Below are 13132 nucleotides of genomic sequence, written 5' to 3'. Positions count from 1 at the left end.
CTATGAACTGGTCCAATGTTTATATTTATGTTTCTCCCTCTCCCATATTGATAGTTCTGCTGCACGTCACTTGTCTTATCCATTGCATTTTTTCTAGGCTGTATTGTGCATAAATATGTGACTTCAGATTTTGTATTAGTCTAGCCTGATGAAGAGACCTGAGGAGTCTGGAAAGCTGCAATGTGTTACCATCTTTTCAGTTAGCCATTAAAAGGTATCAACTACTGAGGACTCTCAATCCTGAATATTTTTCTATCTACTGGCTAACACGGTACAAAGATATACATCTTTCCTGAATACTACCAGAAATTCACATGTTAGTGCAGCAAAGTATTAGTATAAGGGTGTGTAGATTTATGCAACCATATTATTTTACTTTATTTTACTTTTTCCAACTAAAAAATTATCAGTTTGTTTCTCAGTGGATTTCTTCAGACAATGGGCGACATTAAAGTGGAAAACATTCCAGGAATGATTCTTATACATGACAAAAACCTGGCATTTTATCAGAGGTGTGAAGGCGCTGTGCAGGTGATGTATTGGTGAATTGTGGGGGCGCCGTGCAGGTTATGTATTGGTGAATTGTGGGGGTGCTGTTCAGGTGATGTATTGGTGAATTGTTGGGGCGCTGTGCAGGTGATGTATTGGTGAATTGTGGGGGCGCCGTGCAGGTGATGTATTGGTGAATTGTGGGGGCACTGTGCAGGTGATGTATTGGTGAATTGTTGGGGCGCTGTGCAGGTGATGTATTGGTGAATTGTGGGGGGCGCTGTGCAGGTGATGTATTGGTGAATTGTGGGGGCGCTGTGCGGGTGATGCATTGGTGAAATGTGGGGGTGCCGTGCAGGTGATGTATTGGTGAATTGTGGGGGTGCTGTGCAGGTGATGTATTGGTGAATTGTTGGGGCGCTGTGCAGGTGATGTATTGGTGAATTGTGGGGGCGCTGTGCGGGTGATGCATTGGTGAATTGTGGGGGTGCTGTGCGGGTGATGCATTGGTGAATTGTGGGGGTGCTGTGCGGGTGATGTATTGGTGAATTGTGGGGGCGCTGTGCGGGTGATGCATTGGTGAATTGTGGGGGTGCCGTGCAGGTGATGTATTGGTGAATTGTGGGGGTGCTGTGCAGGTGATGTATTGGTGATTTGTGGGGGTGCTGTGCAGGTGATGTATTGGGGTGCTGTGCAGGTGATGTATTGGTGAATTGTTGGGGCGCTGTGCAGGTGATGTATTGGTGAATTGTGGGGGCGCTGTGCGGGTGATGCATTGGTGAATTGTGGGGGTGCTGTGCGGGTGATGTATTGGTGAATTGTGGGGGTGCTGTGCGGGTGATGTATTGGTGATGTAAGGGGGTGCTGTGCAGGTGATGTATTGGTGATGTAAGGGGGTGCTGTACAGGTGATGTATTGGTGATGTGTGGGGGTGCTGTGCAGGTGATGTATTGGTGAATTGTGGGGGCGCTGTGCGGGTGATGCATTGGTGAATTGTGGGGGTGCTGTACGGGTGATGTATTGGTGAATTGTGGGGGTGCTGTGCGGGTGATGTATTGGTGATGTAAGGGGGTGCTGTGCAGATGATGTATTGGTGATGTAAGGGGGTGCTGTACAGGTGATGTATTGGTGATGTGTGGGGGTGATGTATTGGTGATGTGTGAGGGTGCTGTGCAGGTGACGTATTGGTGATGTGTGGGGGTGCTGTGCAGGTTATGTATTGGTGATTTGTGGGGGTGCTGTGCAGGTGATGTATTGGGGTGCTGTACAGGTGATGTATTGGTGATGTGTGGGGGTGCTGTGAGGGTGACGCATTGGTGCTCTGTGCGAGTGATATATTTGTGATGTGTGAGGACACGGTGTGGGCGATACATTGCTGATGTGTGGGGAGCTGTGCAGGTGATGTGGTAGTGATATGTGGGTCTTACCTCGTGCATGCTCCTTGTCCAATGTATTTGCCGTTTTCTTCCAGTCTTCGATTCTTTCCTGTAGAGGAGTTATTAAACTCTCCATAAGGGCGCTGCAGAGAGAAAGCAAAGTCCAGTAGTATTAATTTCCCCAGGACTTCTCCCTGTCACAATCCAGGTTTGGATCTGTGTCAGAGTCTGGACTCTCTTATATAAACCTTTTTCCTTTTTGGCCCTTGGGGGTTAATATGGGTTTTTGCCCCCTGGTGGCCACTGATGTTACTACAACAGTAGTTGGTCGGCTGCTGAGTTTCCCCCCCAGCGGCCGCTGGTGTTACTAGGGTAAGGGTGATGTGTGGCGGTGCTGTGCAGGTGATGTATGGGGATTTAGTTAGTCAGCAGATGGTGACTACTCCCACTTCCCTTTATAAGGCCACCTGGTGCTGCAATTCACTGTTGGTAATACTGGTCATTTGCTAACCAACCTTGGTGAAGACTGGACCTACCTGGCGCAGAGGGGGTTCAGCGTATCTGGAGCAGTGGTGATGCTGCTGGATGCTGATCGGGTGCCTTACTCTGCTGCTGGGAGCATTGGCAGCAGATAAAGCTAAGTTTTGGTTTTTAGTTGTTTTAACCCCATGGTGTCTGTTTTATATTTCCTTTTGTGTTATTGGTGCAGTTCACTTTATTCTGTCTCACCTCCTGGGGAGGGGGTTGGGTGTTTAGCTCAGGGCTAAACAGGAGATAGGGAGGACGGGGACTTGGGCCTCACTACCATCAAGTGTACCCCCAAGTTGTTACCCCCATCCATCTCTATCAGAACTCTCCCTCCTTCTCTCTCTCTCTCCCAGGAATTCCCCTCCTTCTCTCTCTCCCTTGAATTCCCCTCATTCTCTATATCTCAAGACTTACCCTCCCTTCTCTCTTCCCAAGGACTCTCCCTCCTTTTCTCTATCCCAGGAATCCCGCTCCTTCTCTCTCTCCCAGGGTGCCCTCTCCTTCTGTCTTCCCCAGGAATCCTTCTCCTTCTCGCTCTCCCAGGACTTAATAATAATAATCTTTATTTTTTATATAGCGCTAACATATTCCACAGCGCTTTACAGTTTGCACACATTATCATCACTGTCCCCGATGGGGCTCACAATCTAAATTCCCTATCAGTATGTCTTTGGAATGTGGGAGGAAACCGGAGTACCCGGAGGAAACCCACACAAACATGGGGAGAACATACAAACTCCTTGCAGATGTTGTCCTTGGTGGGATTCGAACCCAGGACTCCAGCGCTGCAATGCTATTCAATGAGCCACCGTGCTGCCCTTTCCCTCCTTCTCTGCTCCCCAGGAATCCTCCTCCTTCTCTCTCTTTATGAGGACTTCCCCTCCTTTGTCTTTCTCTCAGGACTCGCCCTCCTTCTGTCTTTCCCTGGATTCCTCTTTCTCTTTTCCCCAGGACTCCCCTCCTTCTCTCTCCCCCAGTACTCCCCCTTGTTCTCTCTTCCCCAGGAATCCCCCTCCTTCTCTCTCAGGACTCCCCTTCATTTGCTCTCTCCTAGGACTTCCCCACCTTCTCTCTCTCTCTCCAAGAAATCCCCCTCCTTCTCTCTTCCCCAGGACTTCCCCTCCTCTCTTTTTTTACAGGAATCCCCTTCCTTCTCTCTCTCTCAGGACTTCCCCTCCTTCTCTCTTCCCCTGGACTCCCCCTCCTTAACTCTACCCCAAGACTGCCCCCTTCTTTCCACTCAAGGAATCCCTCTCCTTCTCTCTCTACCAGGACTCCTTCTACTTCTCTCTTCCCCAGGACTCCTTCTACTTCTCTCTTCCCCAGGACTCCCCATCCGTCTCTCTCAGGACTCCACCTCCTTCTCTCTCTCTCCCAGGACTCCCCCTCATTCTCTCTCTCCCAGGACTCCACCTCCTTCTCTCTCTCTCAGGAAAATGAGTATTTCCTAAATTACCGAAGAGCTGCATGTTGCCTTTCCTTGGTTTGTGAATGACAAGCTCACAAACAATGCCCCCCCCTCACAGCTTCTATCCCCCCCCCCGCCTGTGTGAAATACTATCCACCTTCCCCCTCTCTCCCCTTCCTTTCAGCTGTTGGTCTCCATTTATTGCTCCTGACCAGTCAAATGCGGTTTTGTTCCAGCCACATGGTCCTTTGTCTGTTCAAACTCAAATTGTGTAATGCACATTTATCCTAGAGACAGCAAACACATATTTTCAGAACTGGTAGAGTTTAGGCTACACACCGCAACATTTTGCAACTTCTAGGGTCATCAGAAACCGGAAAAAGAGTTTCTTCCACACCGCAGCCCACAGACATATCATATTTGATCTCTAAAGAGAAAATATTATACCCCTGGTGTCACTCTGTGAGCCCCACAGCCAGAGATAAGGCGAGTAGAAGGTTTTTAATAACTCTTCAAAAAGGGGCATACATTCTCTGACTCAGCCCACAGTGAGGTCAGCAGGAGAAAAAACAAAGTTCAGATGCTCATTTGGGGGGGTTGTCACATGCCAGGAGAACCAGCCAAGAGGCTGTGCTGCTGAACCATTTTCCCTGGGAAGGTTCTCCTCCCCTCATCGACATGTTATACCAGTGACAGATATAGTAAGTTTTATATTTTAATCCCTTTTATTTTATAACTGTCTGTATATACTGTATTTTGTCTCCTATTGTGATATCTTTTGTATTTTTGTAAACACTGCCTATAATTTTGGAGTAAACTTATAAATTTACTAGCTTCGTTCTTTTTTGCTCTATGATTGAATCGACACATACTCCATGCCAAAACACACTACCGTTTGGGTTGGTTCCTGACCCGATATAAGTTTAGTGTCAAACAGGAACTGGTGGCAGCACAGGGTCCTGGTGGTATTGGGCAACCCTGGCAGTGACGTATCAGAGGTTTATGTGCGTATTCCCTGCCTGGGACTGGTGATACTCATACCGCCCTGACTGCAGAGTGCCCGATACACAGTACGTGACAAGGTAGCCTTTTTGGCAACTACTTCTTATCCTAAGTGCAGTCCCCTGACTGACCTGAGGGTAAAAGGGGGCCAGAGGGTTGCAAGTTCCGAACCGGTACTCTAAAGTGGTTACACAAGTTGTGGGGATTTATATGTCACCCGACCATATATACAATGTATCAATTCCTGACCACTGGGGGGCAAACTCCCCCCCCCAAATCCCTGACATTTTGGTGTCAGGGGTGGGATAGAGAAATTAATCCCTGACATATTGGTGGAAGCAGTGGGATCATAGAGCATTAGTGATCTGCTTTGAGCAATCATTCCTCTCACTAAAAACTTGCACGGTTCTTGCGAGGACTCTGCGCAAAAAGTTTTATAGATCGAACTGTGTGTTTACTAGATCTGAGACAATACAGTGTGTACAGCAATTATCCCCTCCCCTTCTATTGGTTTTTCTGTCCTATCTGTTATTTGGCAATTATTGCTGCAAGGGGAGAACCCTGGTACACCTAGCAGAAAAAGGACGCTCTCGCTGCAATATGTACGTACCAAGGCATCAATCCCCAGGGCAAAACCAAAGGCCAAATGGTCGCAGAACTGGTGCAACTTGAAGCAGATCAAGATCATGCCCAGATCCCAGTGGAGGCAGGGGTCAGCTCAAGTATGGACGTTACCGAATCAGAGGTCCAACTGGTGCAAGCCGCCCCTACTTGCAACCAGGGTAGCATGGACCTCTATCTGCAAATGGCCCTCCAACAATGCCCTACAGACGAATAAGAGATGTCTGCAGCCAATCCAGCAATACCAAGAGACAGCCGAGCGGGAGTACCAGCTGGAGTTAGCCCAAATCCAGGGGCAGAGGTCTTCCCAGCCCAGCAGTGACCCCGGCCAGAACATTTTCCTGTGATGGAAAAGGACAGTATCGGCTGCTTGAGACCCAGTGTGCCCAATATATAACCCCAGGGCTCAAATGAAAAGCTCTGGAGGCATTTGCTTCACTCCCTCAAGATGGAGACTATGAGGCCATCAAGCAGGCCCTGATAAAGAAGTACCAACTGACTTCTGAGGTTTACCATAAGAAGTTCTGGAACCTCCAATGTGGCCCACACGACAGCTACTGTGATGTGGTGCATGGACTCAGAACCCATTTTGACCAGTGGGTCCAAGGACTGTCAGTGACCACATTTGACCAGCTGAAGGACCTAACGGTAAAACACCAGTTCCTACATCTTTGTCCGGCTGAGGTAGGACAGTTCGTGATGGACCGTGAGCCAAAAGACGCGGACAAAGCAGAGCAGATCGCCGATACCTATGAGGCCAACTGTAAACCAGAGGTGCGGGAGATTGTCAACGCCAGCTGGAAAGGGGGTAAGCCATCAACCAACCCCAGTACCACTGTCGGCCGACCCACCGGAAGCCCTGGCCCCTTTGTCAACGCCAGGCCTACAGCTGATCCCCACAAGTGTTATTTCTGCAATCGGACAAGACCTCACAGCGCCACTTGTCCGGAGAAGCAGAAGAAGAGCCCCCCAGCCAAGGCCTCAGGGCCCAATCCTTCCAGTTCTTTTGGTGGGTGGGGCGGTTGTAGGGTCGCCATCAGGGCATTACTGCCCTGACTGGCGTATGGGGCCCGGTGGGAAGAGGGGGCCCGCATCGGGCCCGGTCTCCTCTGCTCACCAGGCCCTACCGGCATGCTAAACCGGGCCCTCAGCGCTGCGGCAGATGATAGCTATTGACATGCGGGCCCACACCTGCACGTCAATAGTTAACAGCCGCCAGCGGCCAGCCAATCGGAGGCTGGAAGCTGACATCCGCCGCAGTGCGCACCTCGCCGGCGTCTGATGTCATTTTCAGTCGCCAGCAAGCGCGCGCTTCTGCATGGAGGGACGCCCGGAGCTTTGCCGCTGGACCGTTGCCAGGTAAGAAGAGGTTGTGTTTTTTTTTCTTTTTATTCATTGAGAGCGGGGAGCCCGGGGCAGATGGCAGAATGCTGGACACTATGGGGGCAGAATGCTGGTGACCATGGGGCAGAATGCTGGACACTATGGGGGCAGAATGCTGGACACTATGGGGGCAGAATGCTGGTGAGGATGGGGCAGAATGCTGGACACTATGGGGGCAGAATGCTGGTGACGATGGGGCAGAATGCTGGACACTATGGGGGCAGAATGCTGGTGACGATGGGGCAGAATGCTGGTAACGATGGCTGGGGCAGAATGCTGGACAATATGGGGCAGAATGCTAGACACGATGGGGCAGAATGCTGGACACGATGGGGCAGAATGCTGGACACACTATGGGGGCAGAATGCTGGACACACTATGGGGGCAGAATGCTGGACACGATGGGGCAGAATGCTGGACACGATGGGGCAGAATGCTGGACACGATGGGGCAGAATTCTGGACACTATGGCGGCAGAATGCTGGACACGATGGGGCAGAATGCTGGACACACTATGTGGGCAGAATGCAGGTGACGATGGGGCAGAATGCTGGTGACAATGGGGGCAGAATGCTGGTGATGATGGGGCAGAATGCTGGACACTATGGGGCCAGAATGCTGGACACGATGGGGCAGAATGCTGGACACACTATGGGGGCAGAATGCTGGACACACTATGGGGGCAGAATGCTGGACACACTATGGGGGCAGAATGCTGGACACGATGGGGCAGAATGCTGGACACGATGGGGCAGAATGCTGAACACGATGGGACAGAATGCTGGACACACTATGGGGGCAGAATGCTGGACACACTATGGGGGCAGAATGCTGGACACACTATGGGGCAGAATGCTGGACACACTATGGGGGTAGAATGCTGGACACACTATGGGGGTAGAATGCTGGACACACTATGGGGGAAGAATGCTGGACACTATGGGGGCAGAATGCTGGTGGCAATGGCTGGGGCAGAATGCTGGACACTATGGGGGAAGAATGCTGGTGATGATGGCTGGGGCAGAAAGTTGGACACTATGGGAGCAGAATGCTGGTGACAATGGGGGCAGAATGCTGGTGGTGATGGGGCAGAATGCTGGACACTATGGGGGCAGAATGCTGGACACTATGGGGGCAGAATGCTGGACACGATGGGGCAGAATGCTGGACACGATGGGGCAGAATGCTGGACACACTATGGGGGCAGAATGCTGGACACACTATGGGGGCAGAATGCTGGACACACTATGGGGGCAGAATGCTGGACACACTATGGGGGCAGAATGCTGGACACACTATGGGGGTAGAATGCTGGACACACTATGGGGGTAGAATGCTGGACACACTATGGGGGTAGAATGCTGGACACACTATGGGGGCAGAATGCTGGACACTATGGGGGCAGAATGCTGGTGGCAATGGCTGGGGCAGAATGCTGGACACTATGGGGGAAGAATGCTGGTGATGATGGCTGGGGCAGAAAGTTGGACACTATGGGAGCAGAATGCTGGTGACAATGGGGGCAGAATGCTGGTGGTGATGGGGCAGAATGCTGGACACTATGGGGGCAGAATGCTGGACACTATGGGGGCAGAATGCTGGACACTATGGGGGCAGAATGCTGGACACACTATGGGGGCAAAATGCTGGATACACTATGGGGCAGAATGCTGGACACACTATGGGGGTAGAATGCTGGACACACTATGGGGGTAGAATGCTGGACACACTATGGGGGCAGAATGCTGGACACTATGGGGGCAGAATGCTGGTGGCAATGGCTGGGGCAGAATGCTGGACACTATGGGGGAAGAATGCTGGTGATGATGGCTGGGGCAGAAAGTTGGACACTATGGGAGCAGAATGCTGGTGACAATGGGGGCAGAATGCTGGTGGTGATGGGGCAGAATGCTGGACACTATGGGGGCAGAATGCTGGACACTATGGGGGCAGAATGCTGGACACTATGGGGGCAGAATGCTGGACACACTATGGGGGCAGAATGCTGGATACACTATGGGGCAGAATGCTGGACACACTATGGGGGCAGAATGCTGGACACGATGGGGCAGAATGCTGGACACACTATGGGGGCAGAATGCTGGACACACTATGGGGGCAGAAGCTGGACACACTATGGGGGCAGAATGCTGGACACACTATGGGGGCAGAATGCTGGACACAATAGGGCAGAATGCTGGACACGATGGGGCAGAATGCTGGACACGATGGGGCAGAATGCTGGACACACTATGGGGGCAGAATGCTGGACACACTATGGGGGCAGAATGCTGGACACACTATGGGGGCAGAATGCTGGACACAATAGGGCAGAATGCTGGACACGATGGGGCAGAATGCTGGACACGATGGGGCAGAATGCTGGTGATGATGGGGCAGAATGCTGGGCACGATGGGGCAGATTGCTGGTCATGATGGGGGCAGAATGCTGGACACTATGGGGGCAGAATGTGACAGTGAGACACGGAAAGGGGCAGAATGAGATACGGGCATGATTGGAGACACGGGGCAGAATGGAGATACGGGGCATGATTGGAGACACAGGGGGTAGGATCAAAGAAATGGGGGCATGACTGGAGACACTGGGGGCAGGGTTGGAGACAGATCGTGCAGGATCATGGGGCAGGATGGACAGAATGGAGACAGATGGGGCAGGATGGAGAGATCGTATGGGGCAGAATCGAAACTCATGAGGGTGGGATGGGAGAACGTATGGCTGAAGCCAGGAATGAGACACACGGGGGCTATGATGGGGATATTATTACCACAGGGTCTAATTAAGGGATATTATTAATGTAGTGATGCATTTATCTTATTTTTTGAGTATACTGTTTTAAATGGGGGTGGGGCGGTACTGTTGCTGTGTAGAGCGATACTATGTCGCCTTTTTTTTCATGTGATGTAATGTAGAAGTTGGGAAAAATAAGTATTGTGTTCTGCAAGCGGAGCTCTAGGTAACTGTGTTATTTCCTGCAGAGACGAGCCCTGGTTGGAAGACGTGATGGCGATCTGTGCTGGATGAAAAGCAAAGATGAAGGACTTCACCTAGAGACGTCACTGGTGAGTTAGTGTGTTACCTATACACTGACACTATACACTGTATAGAGGCCCTGTGTATAATGTCATTGATCACTGTATTAAATAAACACAGACACTGCATACCAAGTACAGATCTCCTATGTATGATGGCACTTATGGTGAAAGTATCGTGCTTTTTTTTATTACTGATCAGTATTGTAGTATTCAGTCACTGTGGTGGTAATATGTGGTCTGGTCATGGTGCGGTGGTATTTGTTCCTTGTATGTGGTGATATTCGGTCACTGTGGTGGTAATATGTGGTCTGGTCATGGTCTGGCGGTATTTGGTCCTTCTGTGTGGTATTATAGGTCACTATGTGGTCTGGACATGGTGCAGTGGTATTTTTCCGTTGTATGTGATGATATTGGTCATTTTAAAAATTGAAAAATAATAATATATTTAAATTGTATCACATATTTTAACAAATATTTAATAGGTTACAGTAGATTAGGGCACGGCCAAAAGAATCTACCGTGTTATGGTGGCGGCTTCAAAAATCTTTTGGCCAAAACAAAAGCTGCTGGCTATATGTGTAATCTGGTGATGGGAACTGTTAATGTGTGGTTGGTGAGAAGTGGAGTTTCTCCAAGAGAGAGCGGTGGGGCTGTGGACAGTTCGAGGGGTGGAGGCGGGGCTGGGGTGGAGCCTGGACGGAGTCTCAAGGGGGCCCCAAAAATTTTACCAGTATGGGGCCCCAAAATTCCTAGTGGCAGCCCTGGGCGGTTGGGAGGGCCTGTGAAAACTAGCAGCACGTCACCGTGGGGAACAAAGTCGTTATAGGCCTCAAGGACACTGGGGCCGATTGAACCCTCATCCGACCCAAACTGATGGACCCTGAAAAGATTATTCCAGGGAAAACCCCGACTATCACAGGGATTGGGGGCGTCCGCTGTCCCTTGCCGATGGCCCGGGTTTTTATAAATTGGGGTGCCGAGAGCGGGGTGAAGGAAGTGGGGGTGTCCGAAAACTTGCCCACACAGGTTTTGTTGGGAACTTATTTGGGGAGGATGTTTGCATATTATGTCCCTGACACCACTCCCCGATTTCATACTGAGGGTAATGCTAATTCTAATGATGTGAATATGCATGTGTTACCTGATAATGATGATGTATCTAAAAGTACAGGAGTACTCGGCCACCTCACACTGAGGCGTGATCTAGCTGAGGAACCCCTAACAGGAGCAAACAACAGTGCTAAGGGAAATGGGGAGAGGCACGGGAACCATGAAGAAAGTGATGCCGGCAAACTGACAAGTGCCACACAGGAAGGTGTCCTGACCGAAGGTAACTGCTCTATATATAGAATTGCTCCTGAGGTAATAGGGAGGATGGGGGAGTAGTGCCCATAGCCGAGCAGGCTGATGGGACTGTGGTAACCCCGGTCACCCGCAGTCAGAGTGCCCAGATTGCAGGTAACGCCCTGCCTTCTAGACCCTCCTCAGTCAGAGGGATGACTGAATCAGAGACAGACCCAGAGCAGGTAACAGAGGGTCCCCACAAGGGAGGGACATTAACCTCCTCCACAGGAGTGACTGAACCAGAAGTGGACCCAGAGCAGGTCCCAGAGGGTCCCCGTGAGGAGGGGACCTTGACGTCAATTCTGGCTGCCTCCAGACAGGAGTTCCAGGCTGCTCTGCACTCAGATGCTCGCCTGGAGACCTTGAGAAACCTCGCTGAGAAGCCCACCTCCGAGACTGATGAGAGGGTTTTCTGGGAACAAGGGAGGTTGTACCAGGAGATGGTTCCCGGTAAATTCCAAAAGGAGTGGTTGAGGGAAAGACAGCTGGTTGTACCCTACCAATTTAGGGGTGAGTTGTTACAGACTGGCCATGAGATTCCTCTCGCTGGACACTTGGGGATCAGCAAAAATAAGGTCCGGCTGTCTCAACACTTCTATTGGCCCAAATTGGGGACAGATGTAACCAACTACTGCCGCTCCTGCATCACGTGTCAAAGAGTGGGGAAGTTAGGGCCTGCTCCCAAGGCTCCCCTGATCTCTTTGCCAGTGATAGAGGAGCCTTTCCAGAGGATTGCTGTGGACAATGTGGGACCACTGGCCATACCTAGCAGCTCTAGAAAGTGATACATCATTACTGTGGTAGACTATGGTACCCGGAGGCAGTGGCTCTGTCCTCAACTAGGGCGGATAAGGTGGCGGATGCCCTGTTGGACAGCTTTTCAAGAGCAGGATTTCCCAGGGAGATGCTTACCGACCAGGGGACTCAATTCATGTCTCGCCTAATGGAGGCTCTCTGTAAGAAAACACAGGTGAAGCGTCTGGTATCGAGTGCGTATCACCCCCAAACCAATGGTTTGTGTGAGTGCTTCAATGGTACCTTCAAACAGATCCTACAAATGCTCATTGAGACCCAGGGATACGACTGGAAGTGGTATCTCCCACACCTGCTTTTTGCTTACCGTGAGGTTCCGCAGGCCTCAACAAAGTTTTCCCCCTTCGAGCTCCTGTATGGCAGGCAAGTCCAGGGACCCCTTGGGTTGGTAAGGGAATCCTGGGAAGAAGAGCCGAACCCTCCAGAAGTGTCCCTAGTGGAGTATGTCATGCGCTTCTGTGACAAGATGTAGACTTTGACGCATCTGGTGCAAGACAGCATGGAGCAGGCCCAGGCTGACCAAAAGCAGTGGTACGACCAGAACGCCCGGGGAACGGACCTATCAGGTGGGTCAGAAGGTGTGGGGGTGCTGGTCCCCGTACCAAAAGATAAGCTTCAGGCGGCCTGGGAAGGCCCGTACGTCATACACCAACAGCTCAAACCAGTCACCTACATGGTCACTCTTGACCACGCTCGGGGTAGGCGCAAGGCCTTCCACGTTAATATGATGAAGGCTCATCAAGAAAGTGGAGTCTGTGTCCTACCGGTCTGCAACCGGCCCAAGGATGGGGAGGAAGACCTCCTCTTGGACATGCTGGCCTCCTCTTGGACTTGTGTTGTGAGTTCATTCTCTGGTTCACCAGTTGTGAGTTCTCCTTCCAGACTCCCTCTGGTGGTAACAGGAGGTAGAGAGGCTGATTTGATCGGTGGAGATCTGCCACCTGAGAATGAGGATGACGATTGGATCTCAGGAGTCTCAGATTGGATTTAAGACAGCCGACGCCCTATTCATTTGCTGGTGATTCCTTCTGGCTTGTCAGCTCTTGGCTTTCAGCTCTGTTCCAGTCATCTAAAGCTAAGTTTTTCTGCTAATGTTCACACTTGATTTTGTTGG

General features: G+C 51.0%; 1 protein-coding gene across 7 annotated transcripts in view; it reads right to left on the bottom strand.

Annotated features, from left to right (window-relative positions):
- The window catches only part of MTSS2 (MTSS I-BAR domain containing 2), a 135390-nt gene that overhangs the window by 65380 nt on the left and 56878 nt on the right, over positions 1–13132 (bottom strand). For all 7 annotated transcript variants that reach the window (XM_073564361.1, XM_073564363.1, XM_073564362.1 and 4 more), the window contains one exon: positions 1917–2008. In XM_073564361.1, the coding sequence (XP_073420462.1) occupies positions 1917–2008 (92 nt within the window). The remainder of the gene's footprint in view (positions 1–1916; positions 2009–13132) is intronic.

This window comes from Dendrobates tinctorius, unplaced genomic scaffold (assembly GCF_039654945.1).
Source record: "Dendrobates tinctorius isolate UK_male_01 unplaced genomic scaffold, ASM3965494v1 ptg000450l, whole genome shotgun sequence".
NCBI lineage: Eukaryota > Metazoa > Chordata > Amphibia > Anura > Dendrobatidae > Dendrobates > Dendrobates tinctorius.
This window is presented reverse-complemented; position numbering and strand designations above follow the sequence as displayed.